This window comes from Neofelis nebulosa, chromosome 4 (genome assembly GCF_028018385.1).
Source record: "Neofelis nebulosa isolate mNeoNeb1 chromosome 4, mNeoNeb1.pri, whole genome shotgun sequence".
NCBI classification, from domain to species: Eukaryota; Metazoa; Chordata; class Mammalia; order Carnivora; family Felidae; genus Neofelis; species Neofelis nebulosa.
In genome coordinates, this window is record NC_080785.1 from 152623618 (window position 1) to 152649433 (window position 25816).

The 25816-nt window shown below is 46.3% G+C and overlaps 1 protein-coding gene and 1 long non-coding RNA gene across 5 annotated transcripts in view; one reads left to right on the plus strand and one right to left on the minus strand.

The window, feature by feature from the left end:
* CDC25A (cell division cycle 25A) lies at positions 1-25330 on the plus strand. 4 transcript variants are annotated; one of them, XM_058727125.1, is made up of 15 exons: positions 1-629; positions 1631-1704; positions 3052-3094; positions 3605-3641; positions 4134-4235; positions 5810-5929; positions 8723-8857; positions 9357-9431; positions 15045-15218; positions 18827-18925; positions 20476-20538; positions 20634-20732; positions 21425-21555; positions 23071-23182; positions 23389-25330. In XM_058727125.1, the coding sequence occupies exons 1-15, from the start codon at positions 460-462 to the stop codon at positions 23527-23529; spliced, it is 1575 nt and encodes a 524-aa protein (XP_058583108.1). In that variant the 5' UTR covers positions 1-459; the 3' UTR covers positions 23530-25330. The 4 variants fall into 4 exon arrangements, with proteins under 4 accessions (XP_058583108.1, XP_058583109.1, XP_058583110.1 ...); XM_058727126.1 differs by having other exon boundaries at positions 4137-4235; XM_058727127.1 differs by lacking the exon at positions 5810-5929.
* The window catches only part of LOC131510229 (uncharacterized), a 56889-nt gene continuing 38525 nt past the window's right edge, over positions 7453-25816 (minus strand). The window contains exons 3-4 of the long non-coding RNA XR_009260950.1: positions 11413-11542; positions 7453-7946 (exon numbers count right to left, since the gene is read on the minus strand). This is a non-coding gene — a long non-coding RNA (uncharacterized LOC131510229). The remainder of the gene's footprint in view (positions 7947-11412; positions 11543-25816) is intronic.

Sequence of the window (25816 nt, forward strand, 5' to 3'; positions counted from 1 at the left end):
CTATTACCGCGAAAGGCTTTCCTCGCAGCGACAGTCCGGAAGGGAGCTGAAGGTCCGCTTGGTGCTCTGTGACCCCGGTTTGGACAAGGGGGTGAGAGGAAAGCGAAGAAAGTGTGAGCCCTGGCCGTTGCCTCGCGGCTCTGGCCGCTTTCCTTTCCCGACCCGCGGCGTTTGTTTGGATTTAATCTTCAGGTTGCCGGCGCCCGCCCGCCCGCCGGCCTCGCGGGGGTGCGGGGAAAGCACCCGTGCATGTGACTGGCGCCTGCCGGGTCCAGACACCCGCCCGTCCGCGCCGCTTACCCGCGGCAGTAGCATCCCTGAACCGCGGGGTCGTGTTTGTGTTTGACCCGCGGGCGCCCGCGGCGGGCCGCGCGGCCGAGGCCGGTGCCGGCGGGGCGGGGCGGGCCCGGCGGAGGCGGAGGAAGAGGGAGCGGGAGCCCTGGGAGGCCGGGTGCCGCCATGGAACTGGGCCCGGAGCCCCCGCACCGCCGTCGCCTGCTCTTCGCCTGCAGTCCCCCTCCCACGCCGCAGCCAGTCGTGAAAGCGCTGTTCGGCGCGCCAGCCTGCGGCGGCCTGTCGCCTGTCACCAACTTGACGGTCACCATGGACCAGCTGCAGGGGCTGGGCAGGTGAGAAGGGACTGGCGAGCTCTGCCGCCGGCCGCTGGGCTCCCAGACGGCTCTCGGGGGGATCAGGCCGGGAAACGGGCCCAGAGAGGGGCGAGACCTGTCCGCCGCTCGTGGGCCGCCCCGCTGAGCTGGGGCCCGCCATGTGCACCCTCCCCCCAGGCGGAATGTTGGGCGGGAGAGGCCGTTCGGACCCTCCAGGCCGCCCTCAGCCCCGAGCCGGGCCGGGTAGGGGGTGGGGTCGGCCCGGGTTCCCCAGCTTGGCCACCCCTTTCGGATTGCCTTGTACTCTTCTGTCCCAATCTCAGGAAGCTCTTTGAAATCTACCCCCACGGGGGCAAAGCAGACCCTTTCAGGCGCTCACTTCCACCCTTTGCTGAACTACCTCGCAGGATCTTGGCTTCCTGTGAGCTTTGTTCCTTCTCTACAGAGAGACATGGTATTTTCTCTCTTGGCCTACGTGCAAAATCCCCCCAATGCTTCACCCCATGCACATTCCTGATGTCGACCCATGCGTTCCTAAGGTCGGGCCTTTTTACTCCTGTTTCCATCCTCAAAAGCTCCCTGGACTTTTCCTTGTTAGCAAAACGTGCATCCCACGATGTTTCTGGTGGAGCTGCTTTCACTTCAGTTTTGGACATCCCATTTTCTCTGTAAGCACACGTCTTGTACGTTTTCCAACCTCTGAAAAGCAGTAACTTGTCCAATTGATCTTGCATCCTTGCTCCCAGCGCCGTACCTAGAACGCATGCTCTCGCTTCAGGAAATATTCCAACGTCATAGTCATCTTGTCTACAATGTGACCCCGGCCATGCCTACTCACTCCTTTCTCATCATTTATATTCAAGTGCTAACTAGGTGTTTTGGGTGGCAAAGTGGGGGTCTGTGGTGTGGCCTAGAACAAGATGGTTATTAGCCTGGATACTTGCTAACCTCATGGCCTGTTTCCTGTATGTAACCTTGTAATTATGTTTTAGAAATAGAGTTATTTCTCTTGCTTTCAGTGAGTGTGAACAGCCGCTGGAGGTGAGAAACAGCAGTCTGCAGAGAATGGGCTCCTCTGAGTCAACCGATTCAGGTATTCCTTTAGTCTTCAACATTCATCACGTAGGGATCAATACTTGGAATTTGTTGAAATTATGTACTTCACCTAGAACTTAGATTGGGGACTAGTTCAGACCATAAACAAAAGTCATGGCATTCAGTGACAAACACTCTTAAAGCAGGACAAAGAAGGCCCTGTGGTAGTTTACAACGGGGGGAAACAAGTGTCTGCAAGGAGGTGGTGTGTCCTTGATCTTGAGGATGTGTGAGTAAAGTAGTTGCATACCAAGAACCATAACAACAAGATCAGAAAATTGTATTGGTTGAAATGCAGGGTCAAATTATTGGAAGTATAATGAAACTGTTTCAGTGAGCCTGCTATGGAGGAAATGTGCTGGTGCATTTTATTCTAATTCGTAAACTTATGTTACTGCAGCGTTTATAGTTACACAGATGCTTTAGGTTAGGGAACTGCAAGAGCAAAGTTCTTAAAATGTAGGCTTCTTAGGAACTAGGGAGAGGATTCTTTCCTGTTTTAAGTTTATTTATTTATTTTGAGAGAGAGACAGAGGGAGTGGGGGGGAGGGGCAGAGAGAGAGAGTCCCAAGCAGGCTCCACACTGTCAGCCCAGAGCCCGATGCGGGGCTTGAACTCCCGAAGGGCGCGAGATCATGACCTGACCCCAAACCAAGAGTTGGACTGAGCCGCCGAGGTGCCCCAGGAGCTAGGGATAGAATTCTTACTTGTGGCAGTGTGGCAAGTGAGAATTTCAGAACTAGCACTTGACTTCCTGCAAAGTTACATGGCTATCATGAGAGGCAGGCACTGGTGGGTCTAGGCGTACTGAGAGCAGCGTCTTTGTCACCTTGCTTCCTTCAGTGAGATGGGTACCTTGCTTGGTGTACTTTTGTTCAAGGCAATGAATACTTGCCTTGTTTGTCATATGACTGACTGAGAAGTGTATTTTTCCAAACCCCCGAATTACACGTATGATCTGACAAAATAAAATATTTGAAGTCGAAACTTCAGAAAACTGGTACCTCTTCTTTCCACGGTTGAAACAAAGTTACGTGGGTAACCTCTATCTGAACAACCAACCAAACATTAGAAGGTTGTATTTAATTCTCCCCACCTACTCTCTTGATGGTATTTGTAAGTAGGAAAATGAGATAGGTAGGTTTACTGTGGAAGTGTTAAGACTTGGGGCAAATAGAAAGTTTTTGACAATCAAATAGAGACGCCACTTTGATTCTGCCAAAAGTCCAAGCCCTGAGTCTTGGGTGATGGCTCAAAGAAACAGTACTAGTAGTGTTTTTGTTTATTTAATGACAAAATGGTGTTTTGTGTATTATTTCCTGAGAAATTATGTTATTTCCCACAGGCTTCTGTCTGGATTCTCCTGGGCCCTTGGACAGTAAAGAAAAGTATGTATTCAGTGCTTTTAAAAGTTTGTTAGGAAAGTAAAAGTTAGGAAAGACTTTTCTTAATTTTTTAATGAAATTCGTTGTGCTCTGTATGGGAGCCTTGGATTTAGCTGACCCTACTGAGACTTCTGCATGTTAGAAATAAGTCTGGTGCCTTTAGAGAGTGAGTAGTTTGTGTCAGCAGTTTTTAAAACTTCCTTTCCTTTATTTTAGCTGTAATTTTTGGTGTTTAAGTCTCCCCCAAATCCTTAATTCACCCTCTGACATCATAGCCTTAAAGAACATGGGTATTTTAAGAGAAGACCTGTGCTTGTTCTTTTTACCTAGAAGCCCAATGTTGGGGGCGCTTGTGAGAACGGGACAGCTTCAGAAATCTGTTCTTCCATCTTGCCTAAAATGGGAATGTGATTGTCTGCCCCCTTCCCCAAACTATAGGCTAGACACTGCATCTGCTCATATGAATACCTCTCTTGTTTTATTCTCATTGTTTACCTTTTGATCTCATTGCAGCCTTGGAAATCCCATGAGGAGAATAAATTCCCTACCTGTAAGTTAGTTCCCTTTTTTATTTTTAGCTAATTGACATTCATCTGTCTCCTTAGCTGTTAGTGTGATCTTAATTTAGACAGCAAAGATTGTTCTTCCTTCGTCTCATAAGTACTCAACACACCCTACCTGAACAGCCTCAGTAATGGGCATTTCCCTTCATTTATTACTATCAAATGAATACCAGGAAAGTATTTATCAAAAAGAATACCAGGAAGTATTCTTTTTATGCAAATGATATTTTGGGGTTGGTTTGGCACCTCAATCTCTACTGAAAGGGCTGGAGACCTACCTTGTAAGGTTAGGTGTAAAGCCATGTAGTGGGATCTTCTACCCCGTGTTACTGCAAGGTGGAACCCTGGCCACATTTCTTGGTTGCCTCCTGCAGTGTGTGAGGATTTAGCCCCTCCACCACCACTTTTTTTTCTTTTGAAACTGAATTTCCATTGAATTTTCATTTAATGTGCCCTAATGTCTTTTTTCATTTTGACAGCAGAAGCTCTTGGGATGTAGCCCAGCCCTGAAGAGGAGTCATTCTGATTCTCTTGACCATGATGTCTTTCAGCTGATGGACCAGGATGAGAACAAGGAAAACGTGAGTGGCATCGATGTACTAACTTAGGCTAGAGGTAAAGCCACAAGTGTCAGTGGCTTACAAAAAAGTGGCTGGGCTGCTTTCTGGGAGACTAGACCTTCACCAAAGTCATGCATCATCTCTGTAGTCAGAGAAACCTGGATTTGAATCCTGCTTACTAGCTGTATGACCTTGACCCATTACTTCTTTTTTGGCTTCTTCATTTTCTTTGTAAAATACGAGTAGCAGTAACTTGTAGCGTATTATGGGAATTAAGTAAGATAATGTATATAAAGCATTTAAAATGGTTCCTGGCAGGGAGGTGTTGCTCAGATGGCAGCCCTTAGGAATAATTATATCCATGAATAGCTTATCTAGAAGGGTCTGCCCAGGCCTTGCCTCTTTGTGCTCACCCTGGGATGAGTTGTAAGCTCAGGAAAAGGCTAGTAGTGCTTTCTACTGAACACACTGAAGCTGTACTGATGCCTGGTTTCCCCCTGAACTTGGCTTTTCTCAGGGTTGCCTGCTTGGAACTTTGTTCTGGGGAGGAGACAGCATACATAGGTGGTAGTTAAAGAACTCACATGATCTTAGGCACATCACTTAACCTGTAAGGTCTAGTTTCCTCATCTGTAAAATGGGGTGATTGGGTTGCAGTTGCTGGTTATATGAGTTAATACATAGAAAGTACTTTGTGGAGTGTTGGCGTATAAATACTCTGATATTAGCTGTTAACTGCTCTGAGCACTTAATAAGTGACTGTTTTGGGGTAGAGGGATTATAAGTGCTTTTAAACTTGAAGTAAATGGAATCATACAGAATGTATTCTGTCACTTCTGGCTTTCACTGAACATGTGAGATTCATTTATGTTGTTGACTGAGTTTTTTTATTTTCCATTGCTTTTAGTATGAAGTACAATAATTACAAGTGGAAAGAAAAAGAATGATGTTTGTAGGAAGGTGGTGGAAAACACAAAGCCTTCAAATCTAGAGTAAAAAGGGTTTTTTTTTAAGCATTTTTATTTATTTTTTAATTTATTTTTTAATGTTTATTTTTGAGAGAGTGCACTTGCACACGAGCTGGGGAGGTGCAGAGAGAGGTGGGGACAGAGGACCGAAGCAGGCTCTGCGCTGGCAGCACAGAGCCCAACGTGGGGCTCAAACTCATGAACTGCAAGATCATGACCTAAGCTGAAGTCGGACGCTTAACCAACTGAGCCACCCAGGTGCCCCAAGAGTAAAAGGTTTTGACTCCCACTCACAGGCAATTATATTGAAACACTTCGTTTTAGATTTTAGGAAGTTGTTGGTTCGATTTGGCTTATTAACTCAGTGTTTTGTATACTTGGCAGATATTTATGTCTTTGTGGTGAGAGAAAAAAAATGCTGCTTTAGAAGTTAGCTGTTGACAGTCTGTGAAATTCTTAGTGACACAGATCCAGTGTTGGAGTTAGCTCAGAAACGGGTGAACCCTTAGTTTGGAGGCAGTTGCAAAGGTGAGCAGTGCCTGCTCCCTTGACTGTCTCACCCAAGCTACAGCTAAGACCCTGGTTTTCGTGGACAGGGGAAGATATATCGACTCTGCTGTCTTGCAGGAAGCCTTTGAGTTTAAGAAGCCAATAAGACCGGCATCTCGTGGCTGCCTGCACTCTCATGGACTTGAGGAGGGTAAAGATATCTTCACACAGAGGCAGAACTCTGCCCCAGCTCGGATGGTATGTGCTTTGGCTTTCACAGGGGAGTTCCTGGTGGGGAAGAATTAAAGCACCCTCTTTAACCTGGAGTCAAAGACACTAGAGCTCTTGTCTTTGTCATTTGAAACTAGACTGTCACATCTTTGGTGTTTTTGCTGTCTGGAGAGCAGACAGGCAGAAGCAGAGTGAAAGATGGTATGTTTGAAATACTGAACTTGAACAAGGAATATTTGATCTTGTCAGTTCTAGGGAAATAATCTACAGGCATCCTGGGTCATTCTTCTGTATGTGTGCATGGTGGGATTATGTGGCTTAAAACTTTCTTTCACAGTGCCTCCAGAGTGGTTTTGTCTGGAGATGGCACTTGGCTTCTTCCAAAGGTGGTTTGTTAAGAATATTATGGGGACTCCTGGGTGGCTCAGTCGGTTGAGTGTCCAGCTCTTGATTTTGGCTAAGGTCATGATCCCAAGGGTGTGGGATTGAGCCCTACATCAGGCTCTGTGCTGAGCATGGAGCCTCCTTGGGATTCTCTCCCTTTGCCCCTCTCCCCTGCTTGCTCGCTCGCTCTCTATTTCTCTAAAATGAACTATTATGGATTCCAATGAACCCACTGCCTATAGGCTACTTGATAGTATTTGGGACCACTTGCCCCAGGGTTACTTATTTGCCAAACAGAAGCTGTCACTACTTCCAAAGTTCCCTACTGGCAATCTGATAGCTATAGACTAGAGAGGAAATTTGAGCAGAATGACCACATTTGGTTTCCAGGTTTTCCTGGGAACTTGCATACAGCTTTCCAGTCTGGCTTTTTGGTCTGAAGTTCAGGTTCAGTCAGTATTGCTGCTCTGTCTAGCATTTGCACAAAGCATTTTCACATATGTTTTTGTCTTAATCTTCCTAAGCGTGTGAAATAGGTGAAGTTAGCTCATTTTACAGATTGGGAAAGTCTGTTAAGGGAGGTCGGGTAATTTGCCAAAGGATACCGATACATAGAAGACCAGGATTTAATAGAATCTCCTGATTCCTGAGTACACGGTACCCCTTTAAGTACAGGGTATCCATGGGGTGCCTGGGTGGCTCAGTTAGGCGTCTGACTTTGGCCCAGGTCATGATCTCACGGTTTGTGGGTTCGAGCCCCCCATCGGGCTCTGTGCTGACGGCTGAGAGCCTGGAGCCTGCTTCGGGTTTTGTGTCTCCCTCTCTCTGCCCCTCCCCTGCTCATGCGCTGTCTCTCTCTCCTTCAAAAATAAACATTAAGGGGTGCTTGGGTGGCTCAGTTGGGTGGCTCAACCGACTTCAGCTCAGGTCGCGATCTCGCGGTCTGTGAGTTCGAGCCCGCGTTGGGCTCTGGGCTGATGGCTCAGAGCCTGGAGCCTGCTTCCGATTCTGTGTCTCCCTCTCTCTCTGCTCCTCCCCCGTTCATGCTCTGTCTCTCTCTCTGTCTCAAAAATAAATAAACGTTAAAAAAAATAAATAAACATTAAAAAAAAAAGTTTTTTGTTTTTTTTTTAAGTACAGGGTATCCAAAACGAAATAGTGTGCCCTTGAAGACCACAGCATCGGAGTTTATTGTGGTCACCTGGCCATCCTTCATTATAGATGACTTGTCCGTCATTTATTGTATCACACCTTCACTGGGGATCCCAGAAAACCCAGGTCACAAATACTGGTATTATAGTATGAGCCTTCAGTGTGTTGTTCCACAATAAGGTTACCAGCCTCTTGGTTCTGGCGGCTGAGAACTTGCGGGTGTGCCCAGGGCGTGCTCAGGAGCACTTGTGGAGGCTCAGGGGCAGCCTAGAACTTTTATGAAGCAAGCTGGTGCCCAAAGCAGAGTAGGCCAGGGGCAGAGAGGATCCCTCCCTGGGTGAGTGACTGGGTCCAAAAACCGGAAGGCCACTTGAGGATTAATGAAGTCCTATCCAAAGGGATTTGGGGCTTCTGAAGGATTCTTTGTAGGACTTAAGTTGAGACTGCCTTGTTAACTGTGGGGGGAAAAAATAGATCTCTGAACATTTTTCCTGGCTTTGGGAAGCACCTGGAAAAGAAATAATTCACTATCAGCAATGTTTGTTATTAGTAGTGTTGGTCTCTATCTGGTAGATTTATGAGTTGTTTTTTCTAAATTTTATATATTAAATATATTAGTTTTATGATGGGGGTTCCCCCAAAAACAACAGGGTTGCCTAGTGAGATACCCCCATTTTTACTCGGAATGGTTCTCAGAGAATGTGCGGGGAGAAAAGCTTGGGCTTTGGAGTCAAACAGGTGAGCTGTGTGATCTGGGTAAACTCCCTTAACCATTGGTTTCCTGGTTTGTTAAGTAGAAAAGGAGTAACTCACCTTAATGCATTGTCAGGCGTCAGTGGGAGTAAACACTTAAGATTGTATCGTAGTGTCTGGCACACAGTAATTCCTCAGTTAAAAACTGAGCACCTGTCGTTTGAGTTCCAAGTTTAAAGAACTAGGATCAGGTGACAGTACTATATCAAAACCTGCATGTTGATCCGTGTTTACTGATTACAATCCTCTGATAAAACAAACGTTGCCCTTCATAAAAGAGGCCATCCCCACATCCCAGTGTAAGGTGAATCGCTTCTGGGAAGAGTCTTTTGCGAAGGCTCCTAGGCCTGATTCTACTCAGGACTATGTGTAGACATCAAATCATTTCTCATCTTAGGATACGTTATCCTTTGCTTAGTAGCTGCCAAAATGTTAGTTCTAATAAATATAGTATGTTTTCCTCATAAAATCTAGTGACCCATCCAAGGAAATCAAGTCTGATCATTAACAAGCTGTGAATTCGTCTTCCAGCTTTCCTCGAATGAAAGAGAGAGCAGCGAGCCAGGGAATTTTATTCCTCTTTTTATGCCCCAGTCCCCTGTGACTGCCACTTTGTCTGATGAGGATGATGGCTTCATGGACCTTCTTGAAGGAGAGAACCTGAAGGTAGTGTGTGTGTGTTTCTACCCGTTCCACTAAGTACTCTGGAAAAGTGATGTGAAAAACAACAGCAATTCCCCAGGGCTTGAGCCGGCTGATATTTTTGTTCATTTGGTGGGAATTTATTGAGACTCTGCTCCTAGTCTAATTAAATCTGAGGGGGGACAGGGTTCTTCAAAAGAAGAGAGTGATAGGCTCCTTCTTACCGTGAAGAAGGTGACAGTTATTTTGTACAAGAGACATGGAACAAGAACAGTGTAGGACAAGCCAGAGGGACAGCCTACCTCCTCAGTACCCTCAGGGTAGCGGGATGCTTTTAGCTACGTTCAGATGTCTGAATTGTGAAAGATGATTCTCTTCTGATCTTAACATATTGGGGAGTGGGAAAGAGGAGCGAACATTAGATGCTTCCTATGGGCGAGTCTGATACTCCTCAGGCAGAATCATACCTAAAGCATTCAAACTTAGTCTCTACTGAATCTTTTAAGTGTTTCTCTTTCTTTAGAATGATGAAGAGACCCCATCATGCATGGCAAGCCTCTGGACTGCTCCCCTTGTCATGAGAAGAACTACAAACCTTGTAAGTTGTTCTGGTGTGTCCAGAGAGAGCCTGGAAGCCTGGAGTAATTAGGCCTCGGACAGAGTCGACTAGACTAAATGGAAACTAATCCTTCTACCCACTTCACCACAGGAATCAAAAGTAGTTTCATTTGAGATTCAGTCTTTGGGTCTGTGGACCTTTCTCTTGACCAGCCGCTAGTGTTCTCTGGTGTAAAGCACACTGTTTCTTTGAGTATTTTTGGTCCTCATTGGTGTGTGAGGAAGTCTGGCTAATATATATACATGTAGTTCTTGTTTTTATACTTTCTAGTTCATCCCAGCTATTCTTGGTCAAATTAATGTTCTTGCTGTAGCTGTGACCACTCTTAACTTCTAGTTTAAGATCTCAGGAAAATATCTGCTAAACTGAATTTAAGGGGTTCCATTATTTTTTTTTAATGTTTGTTTTTGAGAGAGAGAGAGAGAGAGAGAGAGAGAGAGAGAGAGAGAGACCAAGCAGGAGCGGGGGAGGGACAGAGAGGAGAGAGGGAGACAGAATCTGAAGCTAGGGGGGCTGTGAGATGGCCACTGTAGGGGCTAGTGAGGTTCCTGTAGCTGTTCGTTTTTGAGCCACAGTTAAGGTATGGGAAGGGAAGGCCAGGGGGTCATCCAGGGTGGGATGTTGCAGAGGACAAAAAATAGCAGCTTGAGGTTCCTCACAAGTGACAGTGATTGATGGCACTTTGGCGGTCTAAGCTGTGGGTGCAGTGCAGGTACGGCAGTCTGGGGGTTGGTTGGCCCTGAATGAGGCAGAGTCCACAGGCCGGGGCTGTGGTTAGCCTCAAAACACAGCATCTCCCTCAGGAGCTATTGAGGAACACACCTACGTGGGCACTCTTAGGTCCTCAGAGCTCCTGTTTGCAAGATGGGGGAGCTGGCTGTCCCCTGTCATGGAGTCTCTGGCTCTCATTTTTCTCAGCCGCCTTTTGTTTTGTCCACACTTTTCAACATTTGCATGAAGTCTGCCAAACATTTGAAATGGTGCTTTTTCTCTGTTTCCTGCTCAAAGATTCTGTTTTACCTCAGGTATTTTCCACATAGAGTTTAGGATTATTTTGGAACTTAAAGGTGTTGAGAATATTACCTATAGATAATTGAAGCTTTATATAATTTTTATGTTTTTTCGTTTCTTCTGTGTATACTTCCCCACAGCTCATATTTAGGACAGATATTTGGGTTTCTCTCGCCTAGCTTAAGTTAGAATTGCCTTTGACCCAGCCAGGCATTTGGTTACAACCGTTACTGATCTAAGCATATCCTTGGATGACCACTTCATTGTTACGGGATCCTAAAGTGGCCAGTGCTTCATATCTTTGCAGAGCTGAGCCCTCCTCTGGCCCTCACGGTTTGACCTGCTCTGAGAGGCGGTCTGGATTTGAGAGGGGGCAGGCAGCTTGCCGTGGCCACCTTGCTTCAGCCAGGAATTCGAGGGGTCAGTAGATGAACTCTCAGACTGTGCTTTCACATGGAGACTTCCCTTCTAGTAGTGTCCTTAATTAGCCATTTTTATAGCCCGTATGTCATTGTCTTGTCCTAAATAGGGTTTGTCCCCGGTGTCATCCTCAGTTACACCTCTGTTTAACTCAGCCTGCATATTAAAACTTCACACTTTGAAGCAGTAAGACAGCAAGGAGTGGGTTCTTTTTCCACGTCTCGATCGTGGGATAGCAGTGGAGTTATGAAGCCACCCAGTGGTGTGGCAGACAACAGCTTACCCTGTGTGTGTGGCCTTGTTGAATTCGTGCACGTGGCCATATGTATCCCATTGAATGGGTGGGCACTGTGGACGCTTCCAGGGCAGGAGTGTCCCTCACCCTGGAAAGAGCCATACACTGAGCAACCACCTGTGTGCCATGAGCCGGTCAAAGGGTGATCCCCCAGAGGGGACATGTTTGCCCAGGGCCTCAGAGTGTGTGGGAACTTGTCAGCAGGGTGTGTTGATTCATGAAAGAGCAGTTCACCTGTGGCAGTAGCATGTAGCCCTGTGAAGCTGGAGAATGGGGCACGGGTCGTGGGCTGGTGCGAGGTTGTCTACCAGTCAGGGGTATGGCTGGATTTCCTCAGGAATGCTAGAATTCCTCGAGCGTGACTCTGTTAACCAGAAGGGAGGAGGGGTCAGTTACAAACAGGGTGCTTTATTTTATTTTATTTTTTTTAATGTTTATTTATTTTTGAGAGAGAGCATGAGTGGGGGAGGAGCAGAGAGAGAGAGGGAGACACAGAATCCGCAGCAGGCTCCAGGCTCTGAGCTGTCAACACAGAACTGGTGCGGGGCTTGAACCCACGAACCATGAGATCATGACCTGAGCCGAAGTCAGACACTTACCAACTGAGCTACCCAGGTGCCCCACAAACAGGGTGCTTTAGGAGCACCCTGTGATTATTCAACAAAATGCTGAAGACTTTCTCTGAATAATGGGAAGAGGAAGGAACAGATTGAACAAATCTTTGCAAATTAGGAAAGGGTGGTATTTAGGTGCAGTAGTGGTAAAGGAGAAGTCATGAGAATGACACCAAAGTTTTCAGTGTGAGAGACAGTCTTAAAATTATTCCTTGCTTTGTTGGGTGTTTCTCTGTGTGTTTAAGCACCCGGGGGGTATGGAATCTGCTGTCTCCTGTCTTCTCCATAGCATTTGGTTTGGTATAGATGTGCCCTCAATCATGCTACCTTACGTGAGCACAGCCATAGGTCAAAGGGAATGATAGGACTTAGGGATCTGGGGTTTAGACCCCACCTGAGCTACCCACAAATGGAGACCTTGAGTGATGCATTTTTGTTTATCTGCATGTTTCCCAATTTGTAAAATGAGTGTTGATTAGGAGAGACCACATTTGTTTCTAGCTCTAATATCCAGGTAGTTTGAATGAAAAAGACTTTTCAAGTATCTTTTTAAATATCTTTATAAAGGTCTTTCTTTCTTTCTTTCTTTCTTTCTTTCTTTCTTTCTTTCTTTCTTCCTTTCTTTCTTCCTTTCTTTCTTTCTTTCTTTCTTTCTTTCTTTCTTTCTTTCTTTCTTTCTTTCTTTCTTTCTTTCTTGAGTTGGGGGTTGGGGGATATATATATATATATTAAGTAGGCTCCACGCCCAGCATGGGCCCTGACACAAGTCTCAACCCAGGACCCCGAGATCATGACCTGAACTGAAATCATGAGTCAGATACTTAACCCCTGAGCAACCCAGGTACCCTGAGGTGTTTTGTTTTGTTTTTTGGGTCTTTTTTAGGTCTTTCTCATTTATTTATATTCCATATCATCCATATCATCTAGCATAACACAAACAGTTACTGCAGACTCACGGTTGCTGGAGCTATATTGGAATCGTGGTGTCCACCCTGGATGAGTTCACAATTTCCTTTGAGACTCTGTTGAAAGCAGTGGATTCTCTTCCCCAAAATGCTCCCAGCTCTTCTAGGTTAAAAAAAAAAATCTCTGGGACGCCTGAGTGGCTCAGTCGGTTAAGCGTCCAACTTGGGCTCAGGTCATGATCTCACAGTTTGTGAGTTCAAGCCCCGCATCGGGCTCTGTGCTAACAGCTCAGAGCCTGGAGCCTGCTTCGGATTCTGTGTCTCATTCTCTCTCTGCCCCTCCCCCCACTTGTACTCTGTCTTTCTCTTTCTCTCAAAACTAAATAAAAATGTAAAAGTAAATAAATAATGTCTGGCGGTGCTTGGGTGGCTCAGTCGGTTGAGCAGCATCTGACTTGATTTTTTTGGCTCAGGTCATGATTTCACGGTTCATGGGATTGAGCCCCACGTCAGGCTCTGTGATGATAGCGTGGGGCCTGCTTTGGATTCTCTCTCTCTCCTATCTGCCCCTCCCCCACTTGCACTCTGTTTTACAAAATAAACTTTAAAAATGCTGGCGGTGCCTGGGTGGCTTGGTCGGTTAAGTGTCCGACTTTAGCTCAGGTCAGTATTTCACGGCTTGTGAGTTCAAGCCCTGCATCAGACTCTGTGCTGCCAGCTCAGAGCCTGGAGCCTGTTCGGATTCTGTTTCCCTCTCTCTCTGCCCCTCCCCAACTCATGCTCAGTCTCTGTCTCTCAAAAATAAATAAACATTAAAAAGAAAATCTCTGGTCTTGCTTTTCTGAAAATATCCCTTTAAAATAGACTTCAGAGGGGCGCCTGGGTGGCTCGGTCGGTTAAGCGTCCGACTTCAGCTCAGGTCATGATCTCACGGTCCGTGAGTTCGAGCCCCGCGTCGGGCTCTGTGCTGACCGCTCGGAGCCTGGAGCCTGTTTCAGATTCTGTGTCTCCCTCTCTCTCTGCCCCTCCCCTGTTCATGCTCTGTTTTTCTCTGTCTCAAAAATAAATAAATATTAAAAATAAATTAAAAAAATAAATGAGCATACTTTAAAAAAAAAAATAATAATAAAATAGACTTCAGCAAAGTTAGGAGAAAATCCTTGGTCTCCGAGAGAGCTGGCATGGGAGTGGCACACTCTGCTGCAGATTATTGACCAGAGCATTTCAAAGAAGCGTCATTGAAATTTTAGTATCATCTTGGAAAGGAGCGGCTTACTGGGGCATAAAGAGATTCTGCATGGAAGGAAAAGCTGGGCCGGCCAAGGCACACTGAGTCATGAACCTAGAGATAAGTTTAGACTATCCCTACTGTTGGTCAGATTGGCTGCCCTTAGATGCTGGGAAATTAGTCTTAGACCAAGTGGAAAGGACTTTTGAACACAATTTTGAGGGCACTTGCTCCTCTGTGCACCCCTGCTCCCTACAGATTTACACCCTTAGCACTATTTTAACACCTTATTGACTCTGTTTTCTAGCATAGTCTAACTACATCACACCTTTTCTGGATTTAGGTGGGGTATTAAAACCTGTTGACTGCTGGGGCACCTGGGTGGCTGAGTTGATAAGCATCCTCTTGATTTCAGTTCAGGTCATGATTTCGTGAAACCTACTTGGGATTCTCTCTCTCTCTCTCTCTCTCTCTCTCTCTCACTTTAAAAATAAAAAACCGGGGCGCCTGGGTGGCTCAGTCGGTTAAGCGTCCGACTTCAGCTCAGGTCACGATCTCGCGGTCCGTGAGTTCGAGCCCCGCATCGGGCTCTGGGCTGATGGCTCAGAGCCTGGAGCCTGCTTCCGATTCTGTGTCTCCCTCTCTCTCTGCCCCTCCCCCATTCATGCTCTGTCTCTCTCTGTCTCAAAAATAAATAAACGTTTAAAAAAAAAAAAATTAAAAAAAAATAAAAATAAAAAATAAAAATAAAAAACCAAGCAAGGTGCAAGTAATAAAATAGAGGGGAAGAGGCAAATCAAAAGGTGTTCCCAACCGAAAGGTGATAGTTACGTGACTCTTAGGACCCTTTGTAGAGAGTGAGATTTAGAAAAAGGGCATGGATTGTCTTCCTCCTCTCCATATGATGTCAACTCAGTTTGTATTCATTGAGCACCAGGTATTCAATGTCTAGTATGTGCTAGGCCCTACAAGAGTGCTGGGACTAGATGAATGGACAGTGTCTGTTACCTAATTTAGGGTGGATTTTAAACCATCCCAGAAAGCCCTTGGCCCATTCTCTTTACCATTCAAGTGAGCGGGTTTTAATGGAAGATGGGTCTCTTTTTTTTCCCCCACTAGGGCAATCGATGCAAGCTGTTTGACTCTTCTTCCACATGTAGCTCTGTCACCCGGTCGGTGTTAAAAAGACCAGAACGATCTCAAGAGGAGTACCCATCTGGAAATACAAAGCGGAGAAAGAGCATGGCTGCGGCCAGTCCTGAAGAAGCAGCTAGTCCAGAGAAGCCCCAGGAGGTTAGTTTTGCAGGTGCCTTTTTGCTCAAGACAATGATACTGTATTTTTCAATTCTGAAATTTCCAATTGGCTCTTTTTCTTTGCCAAGACTTAGAATTTTCCGTTTGTTTCAAGCAGGTTGCTAATTGGCTGTTGAAGCATTTTTATGACAGCTGCTTTAAAATCTTTGTCAGATTATTCCAACATCTGTGTTGTGGTGTTGGCTTCTGTCGATTATCTTTTCCTATTCAAGTTGAGATTTTCCTGGTTCTCGGTATGACGAATGACTTTTCAGTTGTATCCTGTATATTTTGGGTATTGTAAGACTGGTCTATGTAAATTTTCTGTTTTAGCAGGACTCTGATACTGTGGGGATGATAGGAGTGGAAGTTCATGTTCCCTAGCACAGCTTCCCTTGACACATAGGGTGGCCTCATTATTGTGGGCAGGAGTGGGAGTTCAAGTTCCCCACTAGACCACCCCAGTGGGGTGGAGGTGGGGCACTTAATTACAGCTGGGCAAGAGTTGCAAGTCTCAGCTCCCCACTTGCTGACCAGGCATGGTGTAGGGCCATCATTTTTTCTTTGTTTGGCTACAGTAGTCTAAAAGTTTTCTGTCTAGGGGCGCCTGAGTGGCTCAGTCGGTTAAGCGTGCAACTTTGGCTCAGGTCATGATCTCACATCACAGTTCGTGAGTTCGAGCCCCACATTGGGCTCCCTGCCCTCAGCACAGATTCTGCTTTGGATCCTTTTCCTCTCTCTCTGCCTTGTGCTCTCTTTCCCTTTCCTTCTCTCCTTCTTGCAAAAATAAATAAAAAACAGGTAAACATTTTTAAAAGTAAAATGTTTTCTGTCTTGATAGGCTGCCCTCTTTCTAGTCCTTTGCCTAAGGAGAACAGGTTTTCCTAAAGGCTTCTTGTTTCTTTGGGCTTGCTGCTGCCATCTCCTGATCTGCTTGGAACTATACATTTTCTACTACTTATGTTTGTCTCACAACTTTGTACTGTTTTTCATTGTTTAATGCTTACTTATTTTGAAGGAGAGAGAGACAGAGTGTAAGTGGGGGAGAGGCAGAGAGAGGGAGACACAGAATCTGAAGCAGGCTCCAGGCTCCAAGCTATCAGCATAGAGCCAGCCCTATGCGGGGCTCGAATTCACAAGCCGTAAAGATCATGACCTAAGCTGAAGTTGGAACCTTAACCGACTGAGCCATCCAGGCGCCCCTGTAGTGTTTTTTATTGTATCTCTAAATATTTTAATTCCTTTCTTTTAATTCAGACTTATGACCTAAAGTTTAGTTTTTATAAAACTTTCATCATCTCTACTCAAGTCAATTGCTCATAGTTATGGTTTGCTTTCATGTTATTTTGGAGCTTTACTAATATATCATGAACTTCCCTGTAGGTGAGTACACAAATGTAATTATTTATTTTTAAAGCACTTAGGACACTCATTCATTCATTTTAAAGTTTTATCTTGAGAGAGAGAGAGAGCACCAGCAGGGGAAGGGCAGTGAGAGAGGAAGAGAGAGAATCCTAAGCAGGCTCTGCACTGTCAGCATGGAGTGTGATATGGGCTTGAACCCACCAACCACGAGATCATGACCTGAGCTAAAATCAAAGAGCTGGGCACTTAACCAGCTGAGTCACCTAGGCGCCCCAGAGCACTTTTTTGAGAGGGAGAGAGTGAGCGTGCATACACTTGCGCAAGTGAGGGAGGGACTGAGAAAGAGAGAGAATCCCAAGCAGGCTCCAGGCAGTCAGCACTGAGCCTCAGGGCTCAATCTCAGAAGCCAAGAGTCAGATGCTCAGCTGACTGAGCCACCCAGGCACGCCCATGATTGCTCCATTTTTATTAACTTGTTTATATATTTTGGCTTGTATTCATAGTTTTCCTGATTTTAAAACTATTCTTGCTTCATGAAATGTCATGTTTGGCTTATTTAGAATTGCTTTTATGTATGTGTAGTTTTCCTTCATTATACTATCCTTATATCAGGTTTTGGTATTGAGGTTTGATATTAAACATTGTAAAATAACCTGGAGAATTGCCCGTGCTTTCTGCAGCATGAAAAGGTTTGAATAAACACTACTCTTGAAAGGTCTACTAGATGACAGCCATGGAAACACCTAGGGCTGGCATCTTACATTTTATAATCTGCCTTAGTTACCTAATACTTGATGAACATTTTACTTTTTCTAATTAAAAGTGGAATTTGGGATGCCTGGGTGGCTCAGTTTGTTCAGTGTCCAACTTTTGATTTTGGCTCAGGTCATGATCCCAGGGTCAAGCCCTGCATGGGGATCCATACTGAGTGTGGAGTCTGCTTAAGATTCTTTCTCTCTCTCTCTCCCTCTCTCTCCCTGTCTCTCCCTCTCTCCCTCTCTCTCTCTCTTTCTCTCTCTCTCTCTCTCTCTCTCTCTCCCCCTCCCTTTGTCCCTCTCCCCTGCTTGCACTCTGTCTCTTTAAAAATAAACTCTTTTTAAAAAAAAGTAGAATTCTAGGTTAAAGCGCAGGAACATTTATGGAACTTTGCATTTTATACATGCTAGCAAATTGCCTTCCAGAAAGCTTCTGGTTTATGTATCTGTCAATATTCAGGAATAAAAAGAATGTATTTATTTGTATATTTAGAGAGAGTGAGCAAGCAGGAGCAGGGGAGAGGGAGAGAGAGAATCCCAAATAAGCTTCATGCTGTCAGCATGGAGCCCAATGTAGGGCTTGAATTCCCAAACCGTGAAATCATGACCTGAGCCGAAGTCCATAGCTTAACCAACTGAGCCACTCCAGTGCCCGCCTGCCTTTTCTCTTAATACTGTTCTTTTGATGAAAAGAATTTCTTGATTTTTAAACGTATTTCAGTTAATCAGTCTTTTTTATTTATGTTTGGTGCCTCTTTTTTCCCTCTCCCCCTCACCTTTTTTAAGTAATATCTACACCCAACATGGGGCTTGAACTTACAACCCCAAGATCAAGAGTGGCATACTCTAAGGGCGCCTGGGTGCCTCAGTTGGTTAAACATCTGACTTTGATCTCGTGGTTCATGGGTTTGAGCCCCACATCGGGCTCTGTGCTGACAGCTCATAGCCTGGAGCCTGCTTCAGATTCTATGTCTCCCTTTCTCTCTGCCCCTTACCTGCTTGTGCTTTGTCTCTCTGTCTCTCAAAAATAAATGTTAAAGAAAAAAAAATTTTTTAAGAGTGGCATACTCTACCAACTGAGACATCCAGGCACCCCCAAGCCCTGGTTTCTTTTAGTGGAAAATAGTATTTGGAGACCATAGTGTCCTGTAGGAATGTTCATTGCACGTCTAGAGCTTCTCAGTGGATAGAGCTAAGAAATTTATTTTAGATTTAGCCTTAATTTTAATTCCCCTTTTTAAAAAGGTGGGGAAGAAGAAAAACTTAATTTCAGAGCACTTCAGTTAGACACTGAAATAATAGGAGACCTAAGTCAGTGACCCATGCTCCCTTTTTTTAGTCCAGATTCAATCAAATAAGAAAAATATTTTATTTGCTAAATATAGACATGTACATGTCACCCTCCTCCCAGTGACATGTTCTAGGTGAATGTTTTCAGAAGTCCTATTCAGAACCCTGGCCTCATTTTCCACCTTTGTTTTGTTACAGATTCTACATCAGTCTTTATCCCTGGCATCTTCCCCAAAAGGGACCATTGAGAACATTTTGGATAATGACCCAAGGGACCTTATAGGAGACTTCTCCAAGGTAATTCTAGGCAGATGCAAGGAGAGCTGCTCTGGTTATGTGATTTAGGCTTTGGGTTGTTTCCTAGAATTCCCCCCCACCCCCTCAGTCTTTCTCCTCTCTTGGGTGGCTCTTACAGTGTCCCCCAAGAGACACAGTTTGAAATTTTTAAAGATAAAGAAACGAACACATGATCAGATGTATCTTGGTCTCTGTGGGACTATAGACCTTACTGGTACTGATCAGAGGAAGTAGGAAGCCACCTACCAGCCACCTGGACTCCAACCCAAAGGCCAGGCTCTTTGGGAACTGTGTTTCTGATTATAAAAATAGTGCAGCAAAGTACAAAGAAGCAGGAATAAACCTATAGCCACACTACACATCTGTATATCAAAAGGTTATCTTAAAAGGTCCAAGGTTGAGACTGAATTTCTCCATTGTCCAAAGAAGCATAGCCTTTGAGAGAGAGAGGCCCCCGGGGAAGTAGGGAGGAAGATCTGCTGATGGCCTGATATGTATGAATTTGCTGTGTAAATGAGTTGGCTGCCTTTGAGCTGTGGTGAAACATGAGGGTGGAACAGAGAACATGTCAGCAGCTTGCTAAGCCACAGAAGATGTAAAGGCTACCCGATCAATTTCTTACTCATTAGTTTAGCTAACATTTGTTGAAGCACTTAATGTTATGTGTTAGGTAAAGATTCCAAAATGAGACCCAGTTCCTTCCCTCACACAACTTCCCATGTGGTCAGTAAGACCTGCTGTGCCACATACGACACGGGAAATTGAAGTGCATGTCCGTGCAATGCAAGTAGCCTTGGAGAAATAAAGGGAGGTTGTCTCGTCTAGAAGACTAGGGAAGGTATGAGTCTGGGCCATATTTCATATTTCAGCCAGGTGAGTGTTGAAGGAATAGGGACACATAGGGGGTCAAAAATAGGAGATAGTTCTAATCTGAAAGGAAGAGTAAGCAAAGACTGGGTGTGTCCTCATTGGTGGAACCTTCCACTTGAATTGAAACTGTTGGTTATGTTTGTCATAATGACCTTGCATATGGCCATGGTGATGGGTGAGCTCTTGGTTCAGCCACTTGCCCTAGTGAGTAATTGCTGATGTGCCCATCTTTCCCCTCAAGGCCAGGCAAGGTCTCCTATTTTTCCCATTTCCAGTGCCCAACACCATGTTCCTCACAGTTGGCTATGGAGATGAAGGTTCCTGACAAAAGCAGGGAGGAAGGAAATTACCTGAGATTTCTGTATTTACGTTTGGCTTACTAGCTAGTAGTAAAGCCAGCTTTACATATTGGCTCAGCTTTACATTTGACAATGAGGATAATACACCTTGTAGGTGTGTTTGAAAATGAAATGTCAGGATGTTAATGAAGTGTCTAGATGAGTAACTTGCCTATACTATTAGATTAAGGTTTGTTTATAAAGCTGCCTCTTATCAGGCAGGCAAGCAATATAAATGTTGCATTTATAGGCTTTCAAATTTGCTAAGTATCTCTCTCTCTCTCTCTCTCTCTCTCTCTCTCTTCTCTCTCTCTCTCTCTCTCTCTCTCTCTCTCTTTTAAGGGTTATCTCTTTCATACGGTTGCTGGGAAGCATCAGGATTTAAAATACATCTCTCCAGAAATTGTAAGTCCCCTTTTTGGATCCTGTCACCCATGAAGTATTTGAATCTAGCTGTTCCTGGCAGCCAAAGTTGATTCTCCTGGGCTTTCTCCCCACAGATGGCATCTGTTTTGAATGGCAAGTTTGCCAACCTCATTAAAGAATTTGTTATCATTGACTGCCGGTATCCGTATGAATATGAGGGAGGCCACATCAAGGTATGGGTTCCTGAGGCTTACTGGTGAGCCCTGCTATCATGGGAGGCGTAGAAGGAGCCCTGACAGGATCTGTGATTTTAAAAATGGGGTGGTGACATGACACCTGGAAGCTTACTGGCTAATGTGCTGGTTCTGAGGACATTTTCAAGCAGCCTTGACTCCTGGTACACTGGAGAATATTCCCTGGCCTGGACTACTCTCCACTACCTTGTACAGTAAATGCTCTCTGTCCTGTGTCTTACACCTTCACCATCACAGGCATTTGTAGGTGGTACCACTGATTTCTAAGTCAGGCCTAAGCACCAAAGGGCTTTTGACCAGAAGCCAGCCTCTGGTGACATGTCCCAGTCTATGCCAGGCTTAGCGATGCCTCTCAGTTTGTAGTTGAATTAAGCTGCCTGGTGGAGGGTGGGTGTTGGGACACTTTCCAGGGAAGAAGTTAACTGGTTATGCCAATTTAATCTTTTAACCAATAAACTAGTGTTGAAATCTAGTAATGGGGTACATTAAATACAACAGTAGTGTTTGTCACTGTCTTAATGGCTTTTGAAAGTCCCAAATTCATAAATCTTTCTCAAGCCCACCATAGTCATAACAGAATTCTAGGGTCCCGATTACAGATGACTGTCACAGAATCAATCCAGCAAGTATGATACACGCAGGTGCCAAGAGTCTCTATGCCTTCTTCACAGGGTGCGGTAAACTTGCACATGGAAGAGGAGGTAGAAGACTTCTTGCTCAAGAAGCCCATCGTTCCTACTGACGGCAAGCGTGTCATTGTCGTGTTCCACTGCGAGTTCTCTTCCGAGCGAGGCCCTCGCATGTGAGTGCTGCATGGAACTGGGCTCTGGGGCACGGGCCCACAGTGCTTTTGTGGGGATGAGGCAGTGAATGGCTCACACTGGCGGCATACTTCACACCAAGGGCCCTCTCGCACGTCCCAAGTCATTTCCATGCCTCAGCCTACACACATGATGCGTAAATGTTCAGTTTTTTAAAAGTTCAAATTCATGTGTAGCAAATGTTTTCCCACATTCTTACCTATTGGGCAGTTTGTTGATTTGATGAACAGCTTTCTTGAGTGTGGCTTTGTAGGCTTGACCTGGCAGTTGCCAAGGGCTTTTGGCCTTATTCGGCCCAACCTTGTCTCTGAGGCTAGCGTGGTCCTACTGGAAGGACAGACAGGGACAGCCAGAGAGGGGGTGGGGGCTGGGGCAGGGCGACTGCAGCCTTGACTAGGATGGGCCAAGGTAGACTTCTTGCCAGCCCACAGGCCTGGGTTCTTGTGCAGTCTTTTTATTTTGAACTGGTTCAAAAGTCAGGCCATTTTCCTGCACGTGCTTCACCTGATTTTCCCAGTGGCTAATGTTGTGCCACATTAGTACACATACAACCACACATAAACAACTACACCAGGAACTTGGCTTACATGACCATCTCCCCATCTACCTCCTAAGGACAAGGACTTGCCCTGCGTTTAGCACAAAACCGTGGTCACAAGAAGTGGGATTTGAGTGAGGACTGATGTTCCTTCACAAGTGGGATTATTCACTCTACAGATACTTACTATTGCCTCTCATGTGCTGGTTAGTGTTCTGGTTACTGGGGAGAATAGCAAAACGTAGGAGAACAAAAAACCCTGCCTTCAGGGAGCTCGCATTTCAGAGGGAGCGGGAGGCAAATATGTCTGTCAGCTACTCCATGTGTTAGAGGTACTTCAGAGACATGATGAGAAGTGGGCGCTCCAGGGCAGGTTGGAGGAACAGCCGGGGGGCCAATGTAAGCAGGTGGAGTGGAGAGAGGGGAGAGCAGCAGGGACAGGGTACCAAGGGGTGGGTGAGAAGGAGCCACTGGCCATGTGAGGGTATTGGGGAAGAGTATAGGGTGCAAGCAGGTGTCCTGAGACAGAGCAAGCGCAGCCTATTTAAAAGCTATAGGAAAAAAGCCGCCAGCTGAGATGGGAGTTGAGGAAGGGACCCTGGGCAAGTTGTCTGGGGGTGTGGCAAGAGTGGAGAATGCAGTGGGAAGCTGGCTCAGGTGCTGTCACTGCACAGGAAGTGCAGGTGGTGGCGGGGAGGACACTGGAATGGGGGCCGGGCAGTAGGTCTGTTTCACTTGGAGAAAGGGCAGTTGGGGAGAGACCGTCTACCTTCCACCACCCGTGAACTCTTAACGATCACACGTGGCCAGTAGCTCACAGCTCAACACTGATTGTTTCCAAGAATGAACGTGAAGTTGGGAAGACGTGTGTAAGGAGTCTTACCGCACCACTGCTGTCACTGTGCTGTTGTCTCTGTATCAGAAGAGCTAACCCTGCCGTGGCCTTCCTTCTCGATAGGTGCCGGTACGTGAGGGAGAGAGATCGGCTTGGTAACGAGTACCCCAAACTCCACTACCCTGAGCTGTATGTCCTGAAGGGCGGGTACAAGGAGTTCTTCCTGAAATGCCAGGTAAGCTGAGGTCCCTGGAGAGCACGGTCCACCCCTTACCCAGGTTGGACAGCTGGGTCTGTCTGGTCGTCATGGCTGTTTCTCGTCCGGGATCTGGGGATTTGCTGCGCACGACGACACGGGCCCTAGAAGCTGCTGCACAGATGCGGGGAGCTGGCTTAACAGCATGAGACAGGCACCCCCTGATCATCCTCTCTTGTCTGCAGTCTCACTGTGAGCCCCCCAGCTACCGGCCCATGCACCATGAGGACTTCAAAGAAGACCTGAAGAAGTTCCGCACCAAGAGCCGGACCTGGGCGGGGGAAAAGAGCAAACGGGAGATGTACAGCCGTCTGAAGAAGCTGTGAGGGTGGCGGGCCCAGACCGCGGCAGCCAGAGCCTCCCCTCCATGCCACCTCTTCCCTCTTTGCTGCAGAGAAACTTGAGCAAAGGGGCCAACAAGTGTGGAGAAAGGGCCTGGGGCTTGCACGCCTCACCCGGTCCCGCGCTCCCAGGGTTCCTGCTGGCGGTGCCTCTTCTGTCCCCGTAAGACGTTCACTGCCTCAGGACTGTTTGCCAAGGCTGTCACTCGCCATACAGCACAGTTCCAAGCACCAAGCCAAGAAGTTCTGACTCCTCCCCCCACCGTTGGACAAACGACCTGGGGCCTTACTGGGCACTGTCCTCTCTCATGAGAGGAGGGGTAGGAGAAGGAGAAGGAACGCGAGTGGAAATGCTGCTGGCCAAATACCAAAGACAGCCTGGGAAGGGGGATGGTCTCTGTGGGATAACCCGTATCTTTAATTTATTCAACTTCGTCAATCACTTTAATTTTTTTTTTTTTTTTTTTTTTTTTTTAACTCCTGGAGACTTTTATTTAACTACTTCTTTAAGTCACAATACTGCCATTCTAGGTAGGGTTTTATCATCCCAGGGACTACCTCTGCTTTAAAAAAAAAAAAAAAAGATGGGGGAGAAGAGGCAAACTTGTGTTGAGGGGCAGAAGTAGGAGCTCTGTCACCCCAGGAGGCACTGTGGAACTGGGGCTGCTGCTATTTAAAGCCAAGGACTGAGGCACTGGTGGGAGCAGGCACTGGACTCGGACTTGGCCATAGGACATAAGCTAAACCTCCCAGACCTACCTCGAAGGCCACTGAGATCTATGGGTGGGGGCGGGGGGGGCACCGTGTTCTTCCTCACCCCAGTTCCCTGTGACATTGGCTGGTATACGAGTCACAGGAAAGCACTTCAGGCAGCTTCCATGGGGCCACCCCCAGGTCAGTGTTGGAACGTGGTAGTGTAGGTGTCCTAGACTAGGGGCGGCAGGGTGGGGGGGCTCTGGGATGGGGGACGGGAGCGTACACCGAGTGTCTTCTATTACTGATACTCTTGAATAGCTTTTAATTTTCTAAAAATAGTCATTTTATGAGTCAAGGAGTATCAAATCAGTGTTGGCTGGGCCACCCAAGGATGAAGAGATGGGCTGGAAGCCCTGGGCATTAGGAGAGGGATGTGGGTGCTGGCATGCAGATGACCGTATAGAATGTGTCTCTCAGGAGGCAGCGTGGTGGATTTTGAAGGTAAAACTTTGAGTTTATCATGTTTGAATTTGAGGGACAGGGAGTGATGGCTCATCACTGGTTGCCCCCTCATCTAACCCCATGGAAATGGGGGTCTCAAAGGAACACCTCCTATCCAAGGAGCTGGAGCTGAGTTGGTTGATGCTGGACACGCCTATTTGGTTCCTGCGTATGCCCACCCACAGGCACCAGCCTCCTCACCATCTCTGCTGTGTTGGGGCATAGCCAGGTTTTTCTTACACACAAGTGCCGGTCTCCCCTCTTCACTTCCTGCTCTGGAAGTGGGGAGGGAAGCAGTCGTAATGGAGACGGCTGGTTGCTCTTCTGGGTTTGAGTTGTATTTGGCTATAAAACAATCTTGTTAGAAAAAGTAAGTGGGGAGGAGGGGAACGGGAGGAGAGAGGAAGGCCTCTTCCCCCTCTCACCACACATTGAGACACATCTCAGTTGGTCTCTAATCTTGTTTATAGGGATTCTGTTGGTTGAATGCCTAGAAAAGGAGGTGGGATGGCCTTCAGATTGTACCAGCTTAGCTAGCATTGCTGACCAACTGTTGCAGGCTCTGAAAATAAAAACAATCCTGAACCCATGCTCTCTACGTAGTTCTTGATGGATTTAAAGAGAATTGCGATTCCCTTCAAGGTTCTGGGACCATACTTGACTAAAACCAGTGGGAGCGGGGGGGGTGGGGGAGAGCAGCCATATTTCCTCAAGAGGCCAAAGGACTCCCATGTGCCATGATTTCAGAGATGGCCAGAATGATCTCTAGTTGCTACCCTGACTCCAAAAACTTGTCATTCAGATTGATTTGCAAGATGAAAGGCACAGCACATACAAAGCCTGCCTGAACCACTAACCTTTCTTTCCAAGATCTGTGAACTCAAACGGATGAAGCAACAGTGCAAAGGAAGGATGCTAAAGACAGGAGTTTCAGTTGTGCTCTGAAGGAGAGGATACTGCAGAAGGAAGTAGGACAGGTGTTGGCAAGTCATGGGCCCACACAACCACCAGAGAGACTTGGAGGTGTGATTGATGCTGGGGGCTACTGGCCAGAATGGATGGCAGCAGGAGCAAA